Source organism: Symphalangus syndactylus, chromosome 18, assembly GCF_028878055.3.
Source record: "Symphalangus syndactylus isolate Jambi chromosome 18, NHGRI_mSymSyn1-v2.1_pri, whole genome shotgun sequence".
Classification (NCBI taxonomy): domain Eukaryota; kingdom Metazoa; phylum Chordata; class Mammalia; order Primates; family Hylobatidae; genus Symphalangus; species Symphalangus syndactylus.
In genome coordinates, this window is record NC_072440.2 from 12,699,686 (window position 1) to 12,723,917 (window position 24,232).

The 24,232-nt window shown below is 52.5% G+C and overlaps 1 protein-coding gene across 16 annotated transcripts in view; it reads right to left on the bottom strand.

The window, feature by feature from the left end:
- TBC1D22A (TBC1 domain family member 22A) overlaps positions 1 to 24,232 on the bottom strand; it is a 403,669-nt gene that overhangs the window by 118,243 nt on the left and 261,194 nt on the right. For all 16 annotated transcript variants that reach the window (XM_063622512.1, XM_055252819.2, XM_055252830.2 and 13 more), the window contains one exon: positions 12,173 to 12,300. In XM_063622512.1, the coding sequence (XP_063478582.1) occupies positions 12,173 to 12,300 (128 nt within the window). The remainder of the gene's footprint in view (positions 1 to 12,172; positions 12,301 to 24,232) is intronic.

A 24,232-nucleotide genomic window follows, 5' to 3' on the forward strand; every position in this document is an offset into this window, starting at 1 on the left:
GGTGGAGCGCCGGCCTCCTCTTCCCGGCCATTAATGAAAGGTCACAGAAAATTGGACTGGAAACCTGGAGAATACTCTCCATGCTGGGGACACACAGGGCCAAGCTCCTGAAAGCAATTCTTAGGTTAACGTTTCCTTTTTGGATTTCTTCCAGAACACATAAAAATGAAGGTCATTACCAGGCTACACCAGACCTTAAAAGAAGAACCTATAAATCCAGGGTGCATGCGGGCAGTCAGGTATGCCCTTGTGTGGGGGCTGCTATGTCCAAAGGGTCCCGTGCAGGGCCCCTCACCCCCACACTGCACCTGATTATGGCACGGCAGGTGCCCCACCTCCCCCCAGAGCTGGGCAACAGTAAGTCAGCCCGTCCCCGTCCCACCCTGCACAGGAACACAGCAAGCTCCGTTCACTAGGAGCAGCAATGCAGGGGACCGCAGAGGAAGGGAGAGAAGGACAGGAGCTGGCGGGAGAGGCCTGGCCTCAGGGAGCTGTAAGTGCTTCCCATGGCTCTGTCTGCCCCATGCTCCTCAGGCCCAGTGGCAGCCACTATGAACATGTGGAAGGCAAGGCTGCTGTGCCCTTCACCCTTTACTCCTTGTCCTCTGCCTGCCAAGGAGGCCTCTGTAACCAGGAACCCTGGCCAGAGACTCCTGAGCACCATCTCGGCAAGTGACGTAGGAACTGGATGTGCTGGGGCCTGACCACCCTGTCCTGGAAGGTGACACGTCCTCCAACTCCCGACCTCAGGCTGGATGCCACCCTTTCCCTACCTGACAGCAACCGTGGGTGACCCTGGGCTTGGACTGACCCAGTAAGTGCTAAGGGGGTGCTCTGAGGGGAGCCTTCCCGCACTGTGAAACCCTGAAACCACACCTCACAAACAAGACGGGTCCACATACACCTCTCAGCAGCAGGGCCCAGCCTGCGGCTCCTCTCTCAACTACACCCAGAGAGCTGAGTCCCAGGAACCGCAAATGCAGCAACAGCAGCGGAGCTGGGGCAGCCTGGGGCAGACTGGAAGGCACCTCGGCCTCCACTGGGACCCTATTCTGGCTTTTTTCTTGTTCCTTTCATTTAAAGAACACCAACTTGCAAAGAGGACACCCAGGCACATGGTCTGGGGAAAGACTGAGGGGCTGCCCTTAGCTTCCAGGCTGGGGTCAACTCTGCGCTTTGGAGAAGTCCCGTGGACAACTCCACAAAGAGATGGGAGCAGAGTCTGCAGCAGAAAACAGGGCACAGCTCAAGCAAAAGCAAGGAGTAGGGGCAGACGGCAGGAGCCTGGAGAACACACAGCCTCAAGGCCTCGCCAGGGCACCCGACAGGCTCTGAAAGACTCCAGCTCTGAATCCTGCACACAGGATGGGGCAAGCTTTTTCCACCATCAAAGATGAGGTCAACTGAGTGTTCATTCTCAAAGTCCCATCAAACTGCAGGCCTGACCTCTTGGTCACCATCACTGGTGGCTCCAACCTGCTGGTTTGCCCAGCAGCTGGGCCAACCTGGGGCAGTAGGCCCCAGCTGCTTGCCCGGGGTTGGGACAGCCGGTGCTTCCCGACAGCCCCAGGACTGAACCTCTCTGGGTCATCTCCTTCGCTGCCCGGCTCGGGGCTGTGTCCATCTATTCCCAACAACCAGCTGTGCTGAGGGTTTGTTGCCTTGAAGGCAAGAACTTCTTCTCTGTGCCCCTCTCCTTCAGCGCCCAGCACTCTGCCCTGTGCAGGTGATCTACTCAACTCTTTAGGACTATGATTTCAATCACAGGCCACAAAGATACAATTCAATAATTTTCTTAAAAATGTATGATTCGTTTTTAATATGCAGCCTTCATTAATAGGCTTTGTGTATTCCTTTCTTCCTAATCCTGTCAGAAATCTTCCCAGGCCATGCATTTCTAGCGAGAGGGTAGGGCTGGCCTTGGTATATCACAGAATTGCTCCATGCAGGCAGGGAAGGTCCCCGAGCCCTCCTCCGCCACACCCTCACACTAAGAACAAGCTAAGATCAGGAGAAACACAAATCCTCACAGCAAATTAAACCAAGCCCTCCTCTGGGGCTTCGTCCCACAAGAGGTCTAAAGCAGTTAGACAAGTTGCTTAAGGTCACACTGCAGATAAAATATTAATGAATATATCATCTCTAAGCTTAGCAAAAATGCCCCATAGAAAGTACACTCTTTGGGGCCTGGAGTGGGGCAGACCCGCCAGCCTTTCTTACACTCCTGGGGAACGAGCTCCCAGGCTGCCTGCACAGGCCCTGCACCCGGCATAGTGCTGTTCCCGCAGCCTTGGTCTGGGATCTGGAAGGATCCAGGGCTCTGGGATAGAGGGGCCCCTGGAAATGATGAACTCAGACATCAACGGCTCCCCGGCTCCTCTTCAGTTAAAACCTGGACAAGTGCGGGGAGGAGGCACTGGTTCAGGGGGTCCACGCGCCATCACAGCAGCAGCTCTGGCAGAAAGGTGTGTTTCGTGTTCAGCCCTATTCTTTCTACCCACAGATCCCAGTCCCACAAAGACCAAGTCCAATGCCCATGCCAGGGCCCAGCTCTCAAATGTGAGTGGCACTGTGTCCCTGGCTTCCCTCCCGCGGCCACACCTTCACAAGGCCAGGTGCGAGCAACCCTCCCCAGCTGGCCTCTACCACAGCCTCACTCAACGGGTGTCCCTGGGCGCTCCCCCAGCACAAATCCTGACCAGTCGCTAAGGGAAGTTCAGCGACTATGGGGCCCAAAGCATTCCTAGACTGCCAGGGACCCACAAGCCCATGGCTCTCCTCTAGGGAAGCAGCAGGACCTACAGATGCCCCCACGAGGGCAAAGCAGCACACCTCAGAGGGATGCCTGCACAGTGGGGTGCAGGGACCACTCCGCTACCGAGACGTGACCTGTCAGAAACAGTCCACCGTGCCACTCGGGGGCCCTCCCGGCATCCTGTAAGGTACTTGGACTTGGACACCTTCCTTGGGGGGCAAGGCCTTGTGTACCCACACACACAGACACCCACAGGTAGACCACACCTCACATCATCCAGAGGCCCAGGGAGCATCAACGAGTCCATATGACGGACCCTGGACCTGTCTCCCCATCACCAGGGCCCACGGCCGGGAACCTCCTTGGCTGGGGTCTTCTCACCTCCACCTCCACCCAGGGCCATAACCACTAAGACCTGCTGCTTTCTTCACTCGCCTCCGAAAATCAGATGCTGGGGGTGCTGTGGGGGTGCAGTGCCAGGTGTGGAGAGGACGTGGAGACAAGGCTGCAGCCACCAGAAGGAGCATGGACTCTGGGACCAAAACCAAGCCCCCACCAATCCGCAGAGCAGCGGCTTCCTGGGTGAACAGCAGTAACTGGTCCGCTCACAGGTTGCTGTGGTTGGAGATCACAGCAGGTCCCCCACAGGGTGGGCAGTTTCTTTTTTATTGACTGTTCTGGTTCAAGGCCTAGCACACAGTAGGACCTCAGTAAGGGACTGGTGAGCAAGAAATGAACACAATGGGAGAAAAGTCATCAAAACGCTAACCCGCTAACAACAGAGCCCATTTTGCTGCATGTTTGTACTATTAAAAAAGAACTCTTTAATCTCTCCTTAAGAAATGTCATCACCATTCAATTCAAACTCTGGAGCTGGCTAAGGACTCTTGTCTACTTTGGAGCAAGTACAAAGAAATTTATTCAGAGTGGTCACCCACTATCGATTACGACGGTGCCGCCTGCCACCTCTGCGTGACCGCTTCCGGGAGGGAGCTGGACGTCTGCAGAGTGAGGAGGCCCAGGTTGACTTCACAGAAAGAAGTCGCATTAATGGGACTTCCAAATCGTGGAGGAGCGCAGCCGTGACCGTGGCTCTGCATCACGCTTTCCCGCAGAGTCCGAGGGACCGTGGGCACAGAGCCGCATGTACAGCCGGGTGCCACGCAGCCACGGTTCACAATCCTCATCACGTAACTTTTCGGAAAGAACAAAGATCTCATCTATCATAAATGTACAAGTCAGAGCCCAAAACATTATACAAATCACTTTTCTTGCTCCAAGCACAGCTCTGCATTTTGTCCACAAAGAGAGGAGAGACCGTCCCATGTGAAGGGCCGTGGAGGCTGACAGGGGTCCCGAGTGCCCACCTGGAGAGTCATTCTTTCCTGGAGGCGCCCAGAACAGACCTCAGGGCCTTCACACGCCTGTCCAAAGGTGCTGGAGCACGCCGGGCCTGCGGCGGGAAGAAACCGTCTCCTGCAGAGCTCTTGAGCCCCAGTAAAAAGCAACGTGATTGATACATGAAGAAAAGCAAAGCTTAAAGTCGCTAAGGACTTTCCAGACATGTCTGTAAATACAGCTCTAAATCCCCAGGACACTGACTTCACTGCCACTCTGAAGGAATAGATACACCCCTCTTCCAGCTCCTCCCTGCAAAGCAGCAGCAGCAAGCCACGTCCTGCTGAATAGTCTCATTTCGAAATCCCTCCCCAGCTGACAGTGATCTATGCCTACTTCCTGTGGGCAGGCAGGCATGGAAAGCTTACTACTTCAAATCTTAATGGGCTCATGAGAAAGTACGATGTATGGAGACCAGCTTCTTCAGCTTCATTAGGTTAACCCGATCATCAGTTTCACTGCACCTGACCCACAGAATCTATGCTGTGGCACCTGGGACATTCAAGAGAGCCCCAAGGGCTGTCGCCTGGCACACGAGGCAGAGGACCCAGCAGGTGAGGTACTTGGAGCACGCTGTCCACCCTCACCCAGGCTTGGCAAGGGCAAGTGGAGACCCGAGGCAGCCTTTCAAAGGAGCTAGGACAGCAGGTCCAAAGGACTCCTGGGGAAACACAGGGCTGAGGACACCCAGATGGTGGAGGAAGTGAGTGGCCAGCCAGTAAATCGTTTACATCCAGCATAAATCCCTAGCAACAGGGGCCAGAGGGAGGCTCTCAGGATAGCACGGCACCAGACAGAGGCACAGAGCAGAAGGGTGCAGGGAAGGGCAGGGCCTGAGACAGACACAGCAATCGGCCCCCTACTCTGCCCTGATGGAATGTGGGTGGGCCGAGTGCCAGGCAGCACGGCCTCAGCGATGCCCTTCCACCCCAGTACCCAGCTGCCTGGCTGCTATGAGGACCGATGATAAAAGGTGGAGCCCTGCCCTGCTCAGACAGGCTCCTCCCCAGCACCTGCCCCAGATAAAATGCAACATCTGAGCAAGGCACACAGAGCCTCCCACATGGCCCCACCTGAGTCTGGCAGCCTCGGACCTGCCCTGGCATCCAAATACTCTAGCGCAGCCACACTCAACTGCACCTCACATAGAGCACACTGCGCCCCCCTGCCCTCAGAGCCTTGGAATGCTCTTCCTTGGTACAACCCACCTCTCACTCATTTCCTGGACACCTGCTCTGTGCCCTATGGAGGGACCCTCTTTGCACCCTTCCACCCTCCTTCTGTTCAATTGCAACTCAGCCCCCAGACCCTGCTCACATGTCTCCCCAGGAAGCCTCCTCCTCCCCTGGGAAGATGAACACACCTCATCTTCCCTATGTCCTCAGCACACCTGGGCACTTGTATCGCATTCTTGCTGACTGCTGGCGACCGGTTGGGCTGTGAAATTGCAGGTGGCAGTGGCAGCTGCCTTAGATAGGGCCCTCACTCGCTCAGTCCCCAGAACAGCTTTTCCTGACCACACTATGTCTCTCACCTGGAGCACTGCAGGTGTGCTGAGCCTCTCCAGCAAGCCCGGGGGCGGCCGCATCCTGGCCCCGACCTCGGGCCCGTCGCCACGGCCCGCGTGCTGCTCCCCACACCCTTCCCCTGCTCTGTCCTGGCCCAGGCACTCGAGGCCAGAATCCTCCTACTAGAACCTGTGGCCCCATCATGCAGCACAGATCTCAATTCAGGACCCCCTGCCATGGCCACCCTGCCTGGGGGCCAGCTCTCGTGGCCTCCCACCATGCGGCCTCATCACCTGAAAGGTGCCTGAGAGATGCTGCTGGTTTGCTGTCAGGATCCCTCTCTGGGAAAAGAGCCCTTGACAGCAGGCCCAGCTTTCCCGTTGCTGTGCCTGAGTGCCGAGAACAGGGCCCGACCTGGAGCAGGCACCGATAACTGCACGTGGGCTGAGTGATTCGGGGCCCAAGGTGCCCAGGATCAAGCTCTGTCCTGAGAGATATCAGGGACATCTGCAAAGTGCAGGCCCCACCTCCAGCGACCTTCTGACGCACCCTCCCCAGGGACGGCGAGGCTTGCACTGGCCCTGCTGAAGAAAATAAAATGAAGACATTTCACCTAAGATACTGAACAAGGATCAGGTGCCATGAGGATGCACCAGCGGCAGCAGAACAGGCTGCTTCTTGATCAAAGCTACCTCTAGGAGATGTGCCTCAAGGCCTGCAGGAGTCTGTGTGGCCCCTCTCAGCAGTGGACAGATGGGGGTCCCATCAGGCAGTTGGCATTCAACACGCTTGGAGGCTCTGGCCCTGACCTCTGCCCCATGCCTCTGGCTGGCACGACTGGTGTCCTGGAATGTGGGGCTGTATCTCAGAAGTGGCACTGCCAGACTGCCAGACCCACAGGGCACAGAAGGAACACAATCAGATAGCTCCTCCTGCATAGAAATCAGAAGGCTGCGACGCTGAGTCCCAATGTCCCCACATCATCTTCATTCTCATTCATTCATATTCTCTCTCTCCCTTCTCTCCTCTCTCCCTTCTCTCCTCTCTCTCTCTCTCTCTCCCTCCCTCTCGTACAGGCTGGCAAGGTACCAATTCCACAGACTGGGAGCCATGGCGCCCCCACTGCCACAGCGCACTGATGGGGGCTCTGGCCAGGACAGAGATGTGGACTAGCAGTGGCAGCCCTGGCTCCTGGCCTCTGCTCCAGCCATGCACAGTCTGGTAACCAAGAGACTGGAACCCCATTCACATGGTGCCTCAGCAGGGCCCTGGAGCCCAAAGTGCCTCATGGGGGGTAGAAATATAAGCCACTGTGACACAGTATGAAAGGGAAGGGGTCCTGGGCAAGGTGCTTATGCTCCTAGACTCCCAGTTCCACCTTCTATAAAAACTGGAGAACAATGACTGCCTGGCAATAAAGCCCAGAATGTGAACAGCACCACAGTGGACAAAACACCAGTGATAAGCGCTGTGGGGAGACAATCTTGCCTGATGCCTACTCTGTGCTTGGTGCAGGGCCAGGCACTTGCTATAGGTTAGGGCGGGCGAGGAAACCACGGCTCGCTGGTGCCTCGGTAGGCAAGTCTCACGGGGACATGGCCACGCCCACTGTCCACGTCTGTGGCTGCTTCTGTGCTACAACAGCAGAGAAGTTGTGAAAAAGTCCATATGGCCCGCAAGCCTGAAAATATTTACTATCTAGCCCTTTACAGAAAACGTCTGCCAATCCTCACTCGAAAAACCTTCCTCAGTCCTAGCAGCAGCCCCTCGAGGCGAGGACCGGGAACTCGGCTCCCCCAAGGATGCACAGGTAAGCAATGAACTAGGGCAGAAACGCCCTCCATCCAAGCCCAGGACGCCGCAGAGAACATGGACCCACCAGGGCTTCCGTGAAATACTCAAACTTTTTCCTTAAAGGTTGACCCACATCTGTTTGGTGACCAGTAGGCAATTCAGAGCCTCCATGTAGAAAAGTGTCCTGGCCGGCCGGGCGCGGTGGCTCATGCTTGTAATCCCAGCACTTTGGGAGGCCGAGGCAGGCGGATCACGAGGTCAGGAGATCCAGACCACGGTGAAACCTCGTCTCTACTAAAAATACAAAAAATGTCCCAGCTACTCGGAGAGGCTGAGGCAGGAGAATGGCGTGAACCCGGGAGGCGGAGCTTGCAGTGAGCCGAGATTGCGCCACAGCACTCCAGCCTGGGTGACAGAGCGAGACTCCGTCTCAAAAAAAAAAAAAAGTGTCCTGGCCACAGATTCTCACACTCCAGTCCCTCCACAGCACCTGCCCTTGGGCGTGAAGTGGGAGGACACGCCCTCAGCAGGAGTCCACCCTGAGTGTGGTGTGAAGCAGCTCTGACCCTCAGGAGAGGAGGCAAATGGTAGAGGAATGACCAGATCCGAATCCCAGGAAGACAAGCACCATCTTTCATCCCCTGCAATTTACAGCCAGCCCTGAGTGAGGAGCGCGGGCAGTGATGATTAAAGATACACTTTGGGATATGGGTGGTAGAAGTGCAACGATTAAAATTCAAGTGGCCTTTTGGATATCACTAGAAAGGAATTTAATAAATGCCTTAAGCCAAATGAAGTCATCTTGCAATACTCACCTGGCAAAAATAAATGTTTCCTTTTCTTAGAAAAAAAGCATCAAATCACTAGGGGATAGGAAATGTAAAGTGTGATGTTCGCCCGTTCACTAGGGAGTCCCCTCCCCACCTGCACAGGATGTGTGTGAGGAGCCATTCTAAAGCAGCGTAAGTAACTGTTTCAGGTGTACCCGCGGCCCTGAAGGCAGCCGAGGGTCTCCAACGAGAGGTGGCCTTCACCAAACTGGAAATGGAAACTCCCAGGCCCAGGAGGCTGGCTTCGCTGCTGCTCACTCACCGTACTCAGAGCCCTGAATGTTCCCCAAGAGGAAGAAGTCACTGGGATTTAGAGAAAAGAACCTGGCTTTGCATGTCCTGTCAGAACCTGTTGTTCTTTTTCATTCCACGGCCTACCCCAGCTGCTCTTCTGCTGCTGAGTCATGCCCCACACGGGGTAACCTCGCACAGGGCCCCCCATCAAGTCAGCCGCCGCCCTGCAACCTCACCTCCCCAGCAGCCTCACGCACCCAGGGATCGCCCACTGTGGGATCGCCCTCCCCAGGTTCCACCCACTCCCATCCGAGCTTCCCTCTCCCCATCAGAGCCACACTTCTCAGACTTACCCACGCCCTCTGACCTCACTTGCTCGACGACCCCCTCATCCTGGCTGAATTCACCCCCACGCACCTGCTCTCAGCCATCGATGACCACTGCTGACACAGGGGTTGGATCTGTGTCCCCACCAAATCTCATGTCGAATTGTAATCCCCAGTGTTGGAGGTGGTGATGAGATCAGGAGGTCAGACTCTCCTGAGTGGTTTACCACCACCCTTCTCCACGCCATTCTCATGCTAGTGAGTGAGCTCTCCTGAGATCAGGTTGTTTAAAAGTCTGGGCACCGACCAGGCGTGGTGGCTCACACCTGTAATCCCAGCACTTTGGGAGGCCGAGGCGGGTGGATCACAAGGTCAGGAGATCGAGACCATCCTGGCTAACACGGTGAAACCTCATCTCTACTAAAAATACAAAAAAATTAGCCGGGCGTGGTGGCAGGCGCCTGTAGTCCCAGCTACTCGGGAGGCTGAGGCAGGAGAATGGCGTGAACCCGGGAGGCAGAGCTTGCAGTGAGCCGAGATTGCACCACTGCACCCCAGCCTGGGTGGGTCCCAAAAAAAAAAAAAAAAAAAGTCTGTGGCACCTCTCCCACGCCTTGCTCCTGCTCCAGCCGTGGAAGACACGCCTGCTTCCTCTTCACCTTCTGCCATGATTGTAAGTTTCCTGAGGCCTCCTCAGAAGCCGAGCAGATGCCAGCACCATACCTCCTCTACAGCCTCTTTGGAACCATGTGCCAGTTAAACCTCTTTTCTTTACAAATGACCCAGCCCCAGGTATTTCTTTCTTTCTTTCTTTTTTTTTTTTTTTTTTTTTTTTTTGAGACGCACACATCCACGAGGGAGCACACGACCCTTGGGGGAGCCCATCTGGGCTATCTCTGCATCATTGGCTCCTCTTCCAAGCCTTTTGTCACCCTCATGACAATGCCCCTCATTCATTTTTATGTACTATCTAGTTCAGCGCCTGGGACAGTGTAGGTGCTTATAAACAACCTTTTATTGACACGTGTCCCAAGAGGATTTTAAGCTCCCTTGTAAGGGGTTAAAGAGTAACTAAAACCTGTAATGGCTCAGCTAATAAACACCCCAGTTTAGGGGAGAATAATCACCCGATTGCTTTCCTATGATTACTATGTATTTTCATTGCCAAAAGATGCAATACAATTTCATGGTTACTTGGCCCTGTAAAATAGAAATACCCCCGAATCTTAAGATATGAAGAGGTTTATAACCAGGGTACTGGCAGTTCAAGAATGAGTCCCTGGTACAAATGAGTCAATTCATGACAAAATTTAATTTCAAGAAAATTAACTCAATAAATATGCCACAATTGTGCTTAAAGTTTAGTACCTATTAGGAGTTTTAGGGAGGTGGTGCAGAACCATGGGCAAGCCGATCCATTTTCTGGCTCCTCAAAATGCGATTGACTTAACACCTAATTTATTTGTAATGGGGACAGTATCACAAGGAACTCTGTGTTTAATGAGGGAGGTCTGGGTCTCAGACAGCCTAACCAATCACAAAAATGGAGTGCATTCGCAATTTACAGGATATTAAGTTTTGTTTCCTGTCATATTACAGAGAGCCGATCAACAGCACTAGACTGACAGCTACTTTAACCAAACAGCCCAAGGTAAGGCTTTATGTCCCAGCAAATGCTGGTGGCCAGAAATTCTGTAGCTGCCAAACACTTTGAAGAGCAAAACCCAAGTCGCGGACACGAACAACAGTCTGCTGACTGGTGATAATTTCCGCAGTGAGATCATTAGACCAGACAAACGGCACAAAGGAAAAGCAAAGTCAGAATACAGGACTTCAGAGCCACGAAACACTCACACCCACCAAGGGGCACACTGACCAGCAACTGGTGTCAGGAACAATGCTTTGGGGCATCATTCTAGATGACTCACACGAAAACAGGCTCAGAATAAGAGACTGGAGAGCATGGAGGCCCAGCAGGCACCCTGTCCTGTGGGAAGAATGCATGCAGCCTGAGGCCCTATGGGGAGCAACTGGTCAGAAAGACCCCCAGGCCCTCCCTAGCTGCTCTGGGACGCCCAGCCTTCCCCACTTCCATGGGCAAGGCACCATTGTTGGGACCCAACGCAGTGCCTGGGACCTATGCGGCCTTAGAAAAAGCCTCCTGCCTAGAGCTCCCCTTTTCAGAAACACCCGTCCCCCAGCATCAGCCTCCAACGGCAGCTGCCCCCCTGCAAATCCCGAACACACAGCCCATGAAGGGCTGTGCTCGCTGTGGTAGAAAGCCTGGCTCTTGAGGTGTCGGGATGAAAACCAGCCATACGCTTCTTTCTTTAGCACTCTGTAGAGATTTGATTCCTAATCCCACATAATGGTGCCTGCTATTTGTAACTGATGATGAAAGGCTGGCGCATAAGCCCCCCTACAGCACCGCCTCCACTTCAGCAAACATCTCAAACAAAATGAAAAGGTGCTAGAATAAGTGATGGGACACTCAAGGGAACAGAGGTTGCGTGTTCCAGAAAACTCAACCTCCTGAAGAATTGAATTTCATCAGAATTGGTGAAGAGCAGAAAATTTCATACCACACTGAATCTGTGATTTTTAAAAAAATCTTTATTATACGTAACTCAAAATATAGACAAGGTGTGAGTCCCGAGCGTGAGTTTTTTGGCAGAAGTAGCTCAAACTCACAGCAGTCACCGGCATCCCTCGCATCCTCCTAGCACACTGCTCAGAATGTAACTTCCCAGCGAGCTCAAGGCTGCTGTCACCACGCAGGCAGAATGAAACGCAGCCACAAAGAGAACGGCCTGAAGTTCTTTTCCCTGTTTTACATCTCCTCAGATAAAAAGCATGCCAGTAGTCTACTCTTTTATTTTTATTTATTTATTTTTTGAGACGGAGTCTCACTCTGCCACCCAGGCTGGAGTGCAGTGGTGCAAGCTTGGGTCCCTGCACCCTCCGCCTCCCGGGTTCAAGCAATTCTCATGCCTCAGCCTCTGAGTAGCTAAGAATACAGGTGTGTGCCACCACACTTGGCTAATTTTTTGTGTTTTTAGTAGAGACAGGGTTTCGCCATGTTGCCCATGATTGGTCTCGAACTCCTGAGCTCAGGTGATCCACCCACCTCAGCCTCCCAAAGTGCTAGGGTTACAGGCGTGAGCCACTGCGCCCGGCCAGGAGTATACTTTTTAAAGACCGCATTTCAATGGAGAGAGTGCTCTGAAGGCAAAATCGAATGCAGCACACAGGCCCAGGGCACAAGGTGACAGCAAACGGCCCGGGCTCCTGGCACCCCCATGGCGGAGGGCGCAAAGGAGAGCTCACCTGGTAGGTGTCCCACAGGCGGATGGTGCAACGCAGGGGCACCTCCCTCATCAGCAGGTTGTTCATCCAGCGGAAGGCAAACTGCAGGTATCTCACTTCGTGTTGGTCCAGGTGCCGGTGCACTTGCTCTGCACAAAACAAACACAGGCCCCAAGGCTGTCAGGGGAGCCCTCTGGAGGCACTGGCAGCCAGGTCACTCGTGCCCCCACCCGCCTCAGAACCCCACTCCAACAGGGAATCCCAAGTAACAACCCCTAAGGAGCAAAGAACTGATTCTATTAACGAGAGACTACAGCTCTCCCTTCCTACAGGAAAGCGAAAGATGGTGGTGCTGCTGATGTGATGATTATAATCACGGCCACGTCTGGGCGCTTCACGCCCTAACACCTAGGAAGATGGGGGGCTTGAGTCGACACCCACACCGTGGGGCTCCACAGACAGGCGCTCTTTCCCCGCCCCACAGAAGCTCCACAGACCCACACTGGTGTCCCAGGAGGGGCTCAGAGAGAGGAGATGAGCTTGCCACCTCCTCAGGAGGGGCCCAATCTTGTCCAGGGAACGCTCCACCTATACCTGGACCCAACTGTTGAGTGGGCAAGTGGGACAGAAGGCCTGCAGGCCAGGTGGAGGACACCCCTCGATTCCAGGATGGGGACACCCCAAAGACAGCTGGGCCTCTGGAAAGAGCCAGGCTTTACCAAGCGTCACTCCCAGAAGCACACACTCACACCAGCCACATGCGCTCCCCTCTCATCAAGCTGTGGTGGGCAGCAGCTTTGCAGCCTCAGCTCCGACCCTGTGCTCCCTGCCTCACCCGCTGCTGAGTCCTGGCGGTGTCACTCCTGGAGGCAAAATCCCAGCGATCATGGTGCCTATGCTCCTCTTTCCAACATTCTGCCCATGAGGTCCTATGCTAAAGGGCCTAGAAGAATGGGTGGTTTTATAAAAACAAATAATCATTACTAATTATTGCCCAATTGAGCCGGATAGTGGATCCTTGGTTTTTAAAACGCGGGTGCACCTGAGGGCTGCTGAGAGCCTTCTTTCTGAAGCTCACTTCCTTACCCTGCTTCCAAGTTACACCTCCCTTCTCTCCACGCTTACCTAACCCTGGCTTGCCCTGAGAAGTGACTCTGAAACACTTCACAGGGATCTCCATTCCCTCAAAGAAAGTTCTAGAAATGGCAAATAAACAAATACCAGAGAAAAGCTAGTGTTCTGTTTACTGGTTTGTTTTACTTAAGTCCCTGGTAACTTGCAATATTTCAGCAACAAGCGAGAAGCAGGAGGAAGCGGAACAGGAGGGTCCATCCTGCAATGCCCTCCACCTGACGGACCAGGAGCTCTGCCAGGACATGCGAGTGCCGGCCTGGACTTCAGGGCCGCAGGACCGGGAGCTGCCCTCATCTAAGGACAGGGGCTGGCTTCCAAGCAGGCTCCACTAAGCTGGCCCTGGAAAAGCATGGGCAGCCCTGGTCCCATGATAGGACCCTGCTGTGGCGGGAGGTGGTCCCTTCATTGTCTCTGCCCTCACTGTCGCCCTCCTCCCCTAAACCACTGCTGTCCTCAGCTGACCAGAGCAAACATGCTGGGGCGGGGCTCCTGTAGGGCTGGGTGCGAGGGGACGCCTGCAGGATGAGGCCCTGGTTCACACTGTGGGGTAGATGCAGCAATACATGCTCCATTCCAACACGACAGTGAATAATTAATTGTGGAAACTGCAGAACTAGGGGGAGCAGAACAGCAACGGCTCCCCTCTGAGCCCCAGGGGCCAGCTTGGGAGGAAGTCACCAGGGAGGCTGGACGGCCTTGCCCACGACCCACAGGAATGCCCTCCAGGAGGCTGCCTGGACCCAGAGGCACCCACACACCCACCACCGTGCACTGCCTCTGCAGTAACAAACTTGAGCACCAAGGGCTCCAGGCCTGCAGAGAACAGGTACAAGCAGGCCAGGCAGGCCCCAGAGGCAGGTGGGGGTGGGGGTCCCTGGCAGCAGAGCAGCCTGCAGGGCGGCTCCTCCAGATGGCATCTGTTCACTTCAGATACTGAGTTGCTACAGCAGGGGGTTGGTCAGCTTTTTGCTTTATGAAGAGGTCTGACGCACACCACACACACGGCCACTGATGCCCACACTTCTTCATTAGCAAGCCCACCTGTCTCCCCTGCCCCCATGAGAGCTTCAGAGGTGGAACATTTGGGTGGATGAGTGGCTGGGAATGCTGGTGCCTCATGACTCAGCAAGCCTGATGCATCAGTGCCAGAGTCGGTTGCAAGCAAAGAGGGTCACAGGCGAGCAGCAAGGACAGTTTACTCTGAGCGACTGAAAATGTTATTTGTGTATTAAAACCAAAATCAATGCATAATATGCCATAAAGTCAATTATCGTCATGAGTTGTTAGGATAAAATTGCAATTTCAATGAAATTTCATCTTTGCACTGGGCCTGTTCGAACTCCATTGTCCAAAGTCCCCAGCACGTAGGCCAGGGATTGCCTCCCCTGCCTTGCAGCACTTCTGAAAGGTGTTGGCCTAGAAATGTTTGAGGAGCCAGGCCCAGAGACAGCCGGGGGACAGGGAACGCACGGGCCCGCTTGCGGAGCAAGGAGAGCCTGACGCCAGCGTGCAGTGGGCTTGGCAGTGACCTCAGGGATTCCCAAACGGGGCAGGACAACATCGTGTCTTCATCTTCCTCCCCCTCCTCTTCATCCTCATCACCACGGGAGCTGTTAAATACAGATTCTCATCTCGACTCTCTCAATCAGGCTCTTCCAGGTGGGATGTCAGAGACTCTCGAGAAGATGCTGACGTGCCAGTGACATCTCTGCACTGGGAACGCCTCAGAGGGCAGGTCACACAAGGACGAGGCACCACACAGGCTCACAGAGACAGGAAGGACAGGTCCCAGTGGCTCAAGCAGGACACCCGCTCCAGGAGCTCCACGCCGAGGGAGGGGAGGGCTGCAGTGCAGGTCCAGAGGCAGCGCCGGCGTGTTGTTCACTTAGCAGCTTCCTTCTAATCCACTGGCGCTTTATTAAAGACATTGATTTTTAAAATAAAACTAATTTCACTACCAAGAAATGGTTCCCACAGTCTCTTATAAGGGCAGCGTGGCAAGTGGAGAGAACAAAATGGTGCTGCCGGGGGGCCCCTGAGGCCGCAGCCCGCATAGAATTTAATCTCACGGCTGCTCATCCCTCGGGGGACAGACAGACCAAAGGGGGTGCCAGGAGGTGTCTCACAAATGGCCCACAGATGAGACTGGAGCCATTCTCCCCACAAATGGCCCACAGATGAAGAGACACTGGCCCCCAGAATGAAGTTAGAGTGCCTAAGAAAGGCACCAGACCCCCACTCCCTCCTCAGCCTTCACCGCTGCCCTCCCCTGCAATGCCATGCCTCCTGCGGTCGCACCAGGTGACCAACAACACCCACGCCACCACGCAGGCTTCCCCACGCCCCGGGCTCACCCTCACGGCAGCCTTCTACCAGGGCACCTGTCTTTGCCCAGTTCAAGGCTACCCAGACGTCAAAACTCCTAGATGCTTCCAGAAACACCCCACACTGTGAGCCTTCCCCTCTTCTTGGTTCTATACACACCTCTATGGAAGCATTTATCACGAAAGGGGCATAAGTTCTCAGGGCGCCTGCCCACCCTGGGGTGTGAGCTGGTCAGGTGTGGGTCCAGGTCTCTGTCGCCTGAGTTTCCCCGGCCCCCAGTACACACAACTGAGCATCCATGAGTGTCTGTCAGGTGACTGTGATGAACGAATGAGTACAGACAGCAAACAGGTAACTGGAAGACGGACACATTCCCAGCCTGGCCGTCCTCCTCCTCTACTTCTATTTCTCAACACAGCAATAGCGAGGAGTTTTCCAGCCACATCCTAGAACATGGCATTCTTTTCAAATAACTTACAGAATCATTTCGAACCTGAAGTTAATCTGCAGCTACAAAACTAAACTGAGAGAAGTTCTACGAAGCCCTGAGGGGGCTCCACCATCCAGGCCTGACCTCTGCCTGTGCCCCTTGGAGGACGAAGTCCACCCAAGCTGCTACCAGACTCTGCTGCCCCCAGCGCACTGACATGTGGAATTCAAGTCTGATAAACACTTAAAACCAGCTGTTTAGAAAATGACTCCAATTTACTCAACAAGCCTCTTTTGCACAGAAAAAAGAAGAATGAGCTTCCATGAAGGAGCAGTTGGCTACTTGGGGAAGAGCAGCCAGCACAACAGCGACAGCTCCGGAGGAAAATCACTGCCTGAAACAGAGTGCCTGAGGAAGGAGGGGCCACACAGGGAGGCCTGGGACGGCAGTGTGAAAGGAACGCTCCAGGGCAGGTGCCTGGCCTGACAGGTGGCACCTGGTTTCACTGGCCACTCCCAGCCCACAGCTCTGGGTGGACATCTGGGCTGCAGCAAGTGGGTGCCGCCTTGCACTGGCTGAATGAAGCTCTGCTGTGGAGATGAGCTGAAGTCAGCAGCCTGGGGCCTCCTGGGACACACAGCCACACTGCGCATCCCTGTCTGGCCACTGCTCTGAAGGTTCTCCAAATGCTGCCAGGGCAGGGCCCCAGTGTACCAAGGCAGCAGTGGGACAGTCACAGGCTAATCATCAGGACATGAGTGCTTCGCCCACATTTTACACAGGAGGCTTCAGGCGAGCTTTAGACAGGGCTACAGAGCCTGGGCGTTCTTCCCTTTGGGTGTGTGTTCGCAGCCACTCCCTCTCTCCTCTCGCTCCAGGCACGAATGCAGTGAGAACCAAGCCCAGTGTGTGATGAGGCCTCTCAACCAAGCACTCACAGGGCCAGGCCCTGGACCCACCTGGGGGACTCGGTGTGGGTGGGACTTGCCACAGGGTCTTATCCTCTGGACTGTGACTTCCTCGAGGGCAGGGACTTTGTCTGGAAACAGAGACCGGGACCAAGGCAGGCCATGGCCCACCACACGTGATGTGTGCGGGGCACACATTTGTTAACGGGGCAGCCTGGCGCCCAGGGCGGCCTCTGCCATGGATGCGGATGAGGTGACTGCTGGGGAAGGTGCGCACCGCAGACTCAAACGCAGAAGAGGAGCCGTGGCTCAACGGCTGGTCCGTGACCTGCCTAGAGCAGCAGCAGCCCACCTGTGCCGGGGCTCGGCATGTCCCCACCTGGCGAAACAGACAACTCTACCACGGGCCTGGGAGGCAGGTGACATCTTTCCAACACAAACTGGCAAGAAACAGACTTGAAAATGTAAACACATATTAAGATTTCTGGAACATCTGTCATTGTGGTAACTAAACAGAGTACAAATTAACCCTTCCTGCCCCACTTGCAGGGACTTAGGGGCGGAAAGCACAGAGGCCACCAAGCCCTCAGCCCCTCCCTGAGGGATGCTGACTTCAGGAAGAGGAGCCCGTTCCAGCCAGAGTGCAACGGCCAGCTGACCTGCACCCAACTCCCACTGCACAGCTCCTGAAGGGGGGCACACACCTCACACCCTGACCCTGGCCCCTCACCTGTGAGGTGAGGCAGGTGAGGGGACCTGTCCAAAGGTGCACGCAAGGAGGCAGGTGAGCCAAGATGGGCCTGAGGACTGGCCCCCCTCTGTCCCCTTGAAACGACCCCACACCACCAGAGCTGAGCATGGACCCACCCTTGCGTCTCTGGGCACCTGCGCCCTGGGCAGAGCCACCCACCCTCCTCAGGGCAAAGCCCAGTACATCTGCAAGAGCACTCGGTCACAAGGAACTAACCAGAAAACCGGACACAGTGTTAACCTCACAAGGACACAGGCAAGGCCGTTCCAGGGCAAGAGGCTCCTCATTCATTGGTTCCTTAAGGAAAGATTGACCAGGGGCCTCCACTTCCCAGGGTTGCCTCTGAAAGCAAAGCTACAGGGAAGACAAGGCCTGTTTCTGCCCGCCGGGGGCTCAGCAGCCTGTAGGAAACAGACATGGCAATCCAGCCTTCAGGCTCCAAGCTGTGCACTGCACCCGAATTACAAGCTCTCTGTGTCCTGAGTGCCTGGCTTTCTGCCTGACACAGGACCTTGAACTCCTGAAAGGAGCGAAAAGGCAAAACCCATGCCCACCCAGAGGTGATGGCAGGCACAGCACGAGACCACAGTGGCCACAGCAATGGACTCCATGGCGAGTGCTCCGCTGGGTCACCCAACACAGCCTGGCTAAGCCGGCTTGATTCTGGAGCCCATGGGACATCCATCCAGAAGGCACCGTGGAGTGTCCTTCTTCACACGGAAGTGGTCACTTAACACGATTCCGTGGCTTCTCTGGCAGCAGGCCATGAAGGGTGCGGGCGCAGCCAGCCAGGGCCTCACACCCCCGGACGTGCAACCCCAGTGGGAAAGCCTCCTCCCGTCTAGGCACGGTGAAGGATGGGCTGCTAAACTCCAGGCATTACTTCCAGTTTATACACATCAAAGCTGCAAATGTACATGCCGAAAGGATTCATTTTTCTTATTTTATAAGTAATTGCGAGCAGATGCTCTTTCACTGATAAAGGTAATTTGGTTGGCAATAATTCTGAATTTGAAATTTTCATTTCACTGGAAATAAGAGTATACATACAATGAATGAGCAGGCAGGTGTAATTATTGTCATATTTCAGGCTGAAAAGGTTTTTTCATAAAGCCCTTATGTGGCAGGGCAAGGCAGTGTTGTTGTAAAGTCACCAGGAAGAGATGTGTCACATTGGCAAGCTGGAGAAACAACCACAATATTTGTTGAACACTTTTCTCAGCACTTTAAACAGCAGATCCACAGACTGAAAATTCTGCTGAAACATCTTGTCTTCTTGATTAAAAATAAAAATAAATTATGCAAACACATTGTGTCCCAGGATTTATGCTAAAAAGGAAAAAACATGTATCCCATTGACTTGGCATAAAAAACATACTGTTTATGCAGGACCAGACACTACTCAGATTTATCGCCCGAAGAGCAGCATAACAGCTTACACTTAGACACCTGACAAAGAAAACCTTTCAACCCCCCGCACAAAGCCGAGAACAGACACAAATACATCACGCTTTGGCTGGGACAGCCATGAATAGGCTTTGATTCTGGGGGAAGATTTCAATTCTCCAATCAGTTAAAAAGATAAAAAAGAACAAAAGCAAGAGCCACTGACAGTGAGCAGGGCCCCTCCGAACCAAGAGGCCCCCCACTCTGAGCCCACCTCCTTTCTCATTTGCATGGGTTGGTTTATGTCGCTGACAGCTAGAAAAGCCAGGTCCCCAACAAGCAGGGTCCAGTCACGCTCACCAGCCAGAACACCAAGAGCCACTCACTGCTAAGGGTGGGCAGAAGGTGGGAAGGGTTGAGACCAAGGACGAGCAGCAGCCCCGGCCCAGGCCACTCTGGGGGAAGCAGTCTGGGGCTGACGGCTCAAGACAGAGCCCTGTGGCCGCTCACCAAGGCCTCCGATGGGACAGCGCGCCTGAGCTGGAAGGGAACAGGGGAGAGAGATGGGGCTCAAGGAAGAGCAGCAGAATCATGGACCCACAACGCCACTTTCCCGGCACGGGACACTCGCTGAGCAAATCCCTGCAGGCAAACAGGCAGGGCTCCCGCCATCCCCGCCCCAGAATGGCAGCCAGGAGCCTTGGCCAAAATCCAGGCTGCTAGCAGGTCTTCTCCTTCAGGCAGCAGCCGAGTCTGGGCTGGACACCAGAGAGCACATTAAGGCCTCCAGTTGTAGAGTCAGGTGAGCCTGGGTATAGGGAAGGGAGGGAAGAAGAGGGAGCTTTGGCACTGAGCTTCATCAGACGGCCCCGGTTCAGTCATCCGCCCTATGTAATGAACCACAATAGCAACCCCGGTCACCAGGCTCTGAGGGGCTTTCTTGTTGGCGAACACATGGCTATGGCAGGAGAGTTAGCGCCCTGGCCCCACTGGGAGGGGTATGGAAGCGCTGTGTCCCTGGGCCCCATGGGGAGGGGTATGGAGGCGCTGTGTCCCTGGGCCCCATGGGGAGGGGTATGGAGGCTCTGAATCCCCTGGCCCCATGGGGAGGGGTATGGAAGCGCTGTGTCCCCGGGCCCCATGGGGAGGGGTATGGAAGCGCTGCGTCCCCGGGCCCCATGAGGAGGGGTATGGAAGCGCTGTGTCCCCGGGCCCCATAGGGAGGGGTATGGAAGCGCTGTGTCCCCGGGCCCCATGGGGAGGGGTATGGAAGCTTTGCATCCCCGGGACTCTTGCAGATTTCGTCCCATGATTCTTCACATTTGGCTGGTCCCCCTAACCTGTACATAAAACTGGAATCATAATCACTGGCTTTCTTGAGTCCCATGAGCCATTCTAATGAAAAATCCAACCTGAGCAAGTCATGGACACCACTGAATTTACAGCCAGCTGGGCAGAGGTGCAGGTGGCCTGGGGACCACTGAGGTGCGGCTGGCGTCTGAAGTGAGGGTGCTCTTGTTAAGGACTGAGCCTTTAGCTCGTAGAGTCTGACACCAACTCTGAGACGTTAGCGTCAGGATCGTGCGGTGGTGTCCCACATTTGGGGACAAACAGAATGCTCCCACCACCACTAAATGGCCCTGAGGGCTGAGAGCCAACCAGACTGCAAGGCAGAGGCCAAACTGCAAACACATTCCCTCAAGATAACTTCTCCACCGTTCATTTAATGTCAAGGTCGTGCCACACAACTGCTGTCTTCTCACACGCTCAACACAAGGGTGGGGCTGAAGACAGGTCAGACCCAAGACACAGCTAAGTATGCACAGGCAGGCAAGACGGAAGACGTCACACCAGATTCATTCCTGGGCCGTGAGGACAGGGACCGAGGGACAGGAACGCGACCACTCACTCTCAGAATCTCAGCAAACATGAGCACAGAATGAAATAAAGCCTCCTGGCAGGTTGTAAAGAAATGGTGTTTATCTGACACCACAGAACGCAATCTTTTCATCTCTAGAGAGGTACTGAGGTCTATTTTTTTTTGACAGTAACATAATCTAAAATACAACTTCTAGAGCTACATGGAACTGAAGCAACAAGGTATTAAATCATTTTCACTTCACAGATGTGCTCGTGAGCTACTACTCAGCAAACCCCTCCAAAACAGGGTCGTTTTCATATGAGAAGGCAACAACAAATCTGATTTACTTCCTTTAAAAATGCAGATGACAGAGCCACTTCCCTGGGTGCCTGAAGCTCCAGGGGCCCAGACTGCGCTCCATGGCCAGGGAACCCGCAGTTCAAGGCTGCCCAGGGAAGAGAAGTGGGCTGGACAAGACAGGGAGAGTCCAGAAGGCAGGCCTGGCCCCAGGCTCGGTCGCAACCCGCACTTCTGGCAGCCTCGCCCAGTCTTTAGCTTGTCTTTTTATTATATTAATAGTATCATCTGAAGAACAGATTCTAATTTTGGTAAAGTCCAATTTATGTGTCCAAATTGTCTTTAATGTTTGAGGGTTTGGCCATTATTCCAAGAAATCTTGCTTGCCTAGCTTAGGGTCACACAAAGACGCTCTGTGTTTCCCTGCAGAAGTTTTATAACTTTAGGTTTCAAACATAGGTCTCTGAGTTAACTGCACTTAGAAGACTAGTCTCCCACCCAACCAGGCTAAGCCATGAGGATTCAAAGGCATAAGAATAAGACAGTGGACTTTGGGGACTCAGGGGAAAAGGGAAGGGGGTGAGGGATAAAAGACCACGAACTGGGTTCAGTATATACTGCTCGGGAGATGGGTACACCAAAATCTCACCAATCACCACTAAAGAACTTACTCATGTCACCAAATACCACCTGTTCCCCCAAAATCTATAGAAATAAAAAGTTAAAAAAACATAAATTTAAAAAACAAAACGAAACATAGGTCTCTGATTCATTTTGAGGTAACTTTTTAACATGGCACAAAATATGAATTCAAACTCCTTCCTCTGATGTGAATTTCCAATTGGAACTTCTTCATTTGCTCACATATATAACGATTATATGCATAACAAATATATGCTTTGCCACTGAATTTCTTTTGTACCTTTTCGGAAATAATTGCACATATGCACAGTTTCATTTCTCGGCACTCTCTTCTATTCCATTGATCTCTTTGTCTATCTCAATGGCAACAACCTGCTGTCTTGATTACTGAAGCTTTATAATTCTTGAAATCAGCTAATGTGAACAAAAAAAAAAAAAAAAGAAAAAAGTGAACAAAGTCTTTCAACTTTGTTCATCTTTTTCTGTGTTGTTTTAGCCATTCTAGGGAGTTTGTATTTCCATACGAATTTCAAAATCAGCTTGTCAATTTCTATAGAAGAGCATGGGGGATCTTGATTGCAATTGAGTAGAATGTATGATCACTTTGGTGAGAGGTGACATTTAATACTCTTGAGTCTTCTAATCTGTGAACATGATTAGGTCATCTTTAATTTCTCTCAGCATTGTTTTGTAGTTTTCAGTGTGCAGGCCTATTACATATTTTATCATAGTGTTTTTCCTAAACATTTCACATTTCTCACTCTTAATATACAAAAACAAAATTTATTTTTGTATGTAGATCTTGTATCCTGAACCCTTGCTAAACTCTTATTCTTTCTAGTAGCTTTTTTGTAAATGCCATCAGACTTTCAAAAAAGATGATCATGTTGTCTGCAAAAGCAGAGAGTTTTACTTCTTCCTTTTTGGTCTGGATGCCACTTACGTTTGTATGTATGTACGAATAAATGAATGTACGTTTTTGTCTTTCTGCCACCAGAATCTCCAGTATACATACCGGACAGAAGTGGAAAGAAGGAACACTGTTCCAGGTTTCTGATTTGGGGGGAAAGCTTTCCATTGACACCCTCCCTTTCCTATTATGTCAGCTATGGTTTAAACATCGAACATGCTGTTTATCCAGCTTCAAAAGTTCCTTTCTATTCTTGTTTACTGAGAGTTTTCACTGGGAGTGGATACTGGATTGTGTCAAATGCTTTTTCTGCATATATAGACGTGATTTTTATCAGTTTATTCTTCTTTTTAAATATGTTAATAATAATGAATTACATTCACTGAAAATCAACCTCACATTCTAGGATAAACCCTACATCATTGGGATGTGTATTGTTGGATTTGATTTACTAAAATCTGTTCAGGATCCTTACATTTATGTTCATGATGGATGCCCGTCTGCACTTCTCTACAACACTGTATGTTTCCCTCTAAGCACTGCCATCTTCTCACACACTCAGTACTATATGATTCCCTCTAAGCACGGCCTCTTCTCACACACTCAGTACTATATGATTCCCTCTAAGCACAGCCTCATCTCACACACTCAGTACTATATGATTCCCTCTAAGCATGGCCATCTTGCCACACACTCTATACTATATGCTTCCCTCTAAGCACAGCCTCTTCTCATGCTCAGTACTGTACGTTTCCCTCTAAGCACAGCCTCTTCTCACACACTCAGTACTATATGTTTCCCTGTAAATACAGCCTCTTCTCACACACTCAATACTATACGTTGCCCTCCTAAGTACTGCTTAGTGCTACAGGTTTCCCTCTAAGGAAAGTACTATACGTTTCTAAGTACTGCTCTTTTGCATCCCACAAACTTTGAAGTGTTGGATTTTATTGTCATTCACTTCAAAATACCTTCTCATTTCCCTTTTGTTCCTTCTATGATCCATGGGTTACTTAAAAGTGTGTTAATTCATTTAGAAATATTTGAGGATTTCCCAGGTATCTTGCTAATGATTGCTAATTTAATTCCATGGTGGTCAGAGAACACAAGAAATACTTCATATTTCTTGAATCCCTTAAGATTTATTGAAACTTTAATGCCCCAAAATATGGTCTATCTTGGTAAATGTTCAATGTGCAAAACTAAAAAGAATGTACGCTCTTGGAATTTTCCACAAAAATCAATTAAGTCAAGTTTGTTGACAGTGTTTTCAAGCTTCTTATATCCCGACTTTCTACTTGTTCTATCACTTACTGAAAAGAGGAGATCCTTCTGTGACTGTGTCGCTGTCCATTTCTTGTTGCATTTTTATCTGATTTTGCTGTATATTTTGATAGTCTTATTAGATGCATAAACACTTAAAATTATGTCCAATTG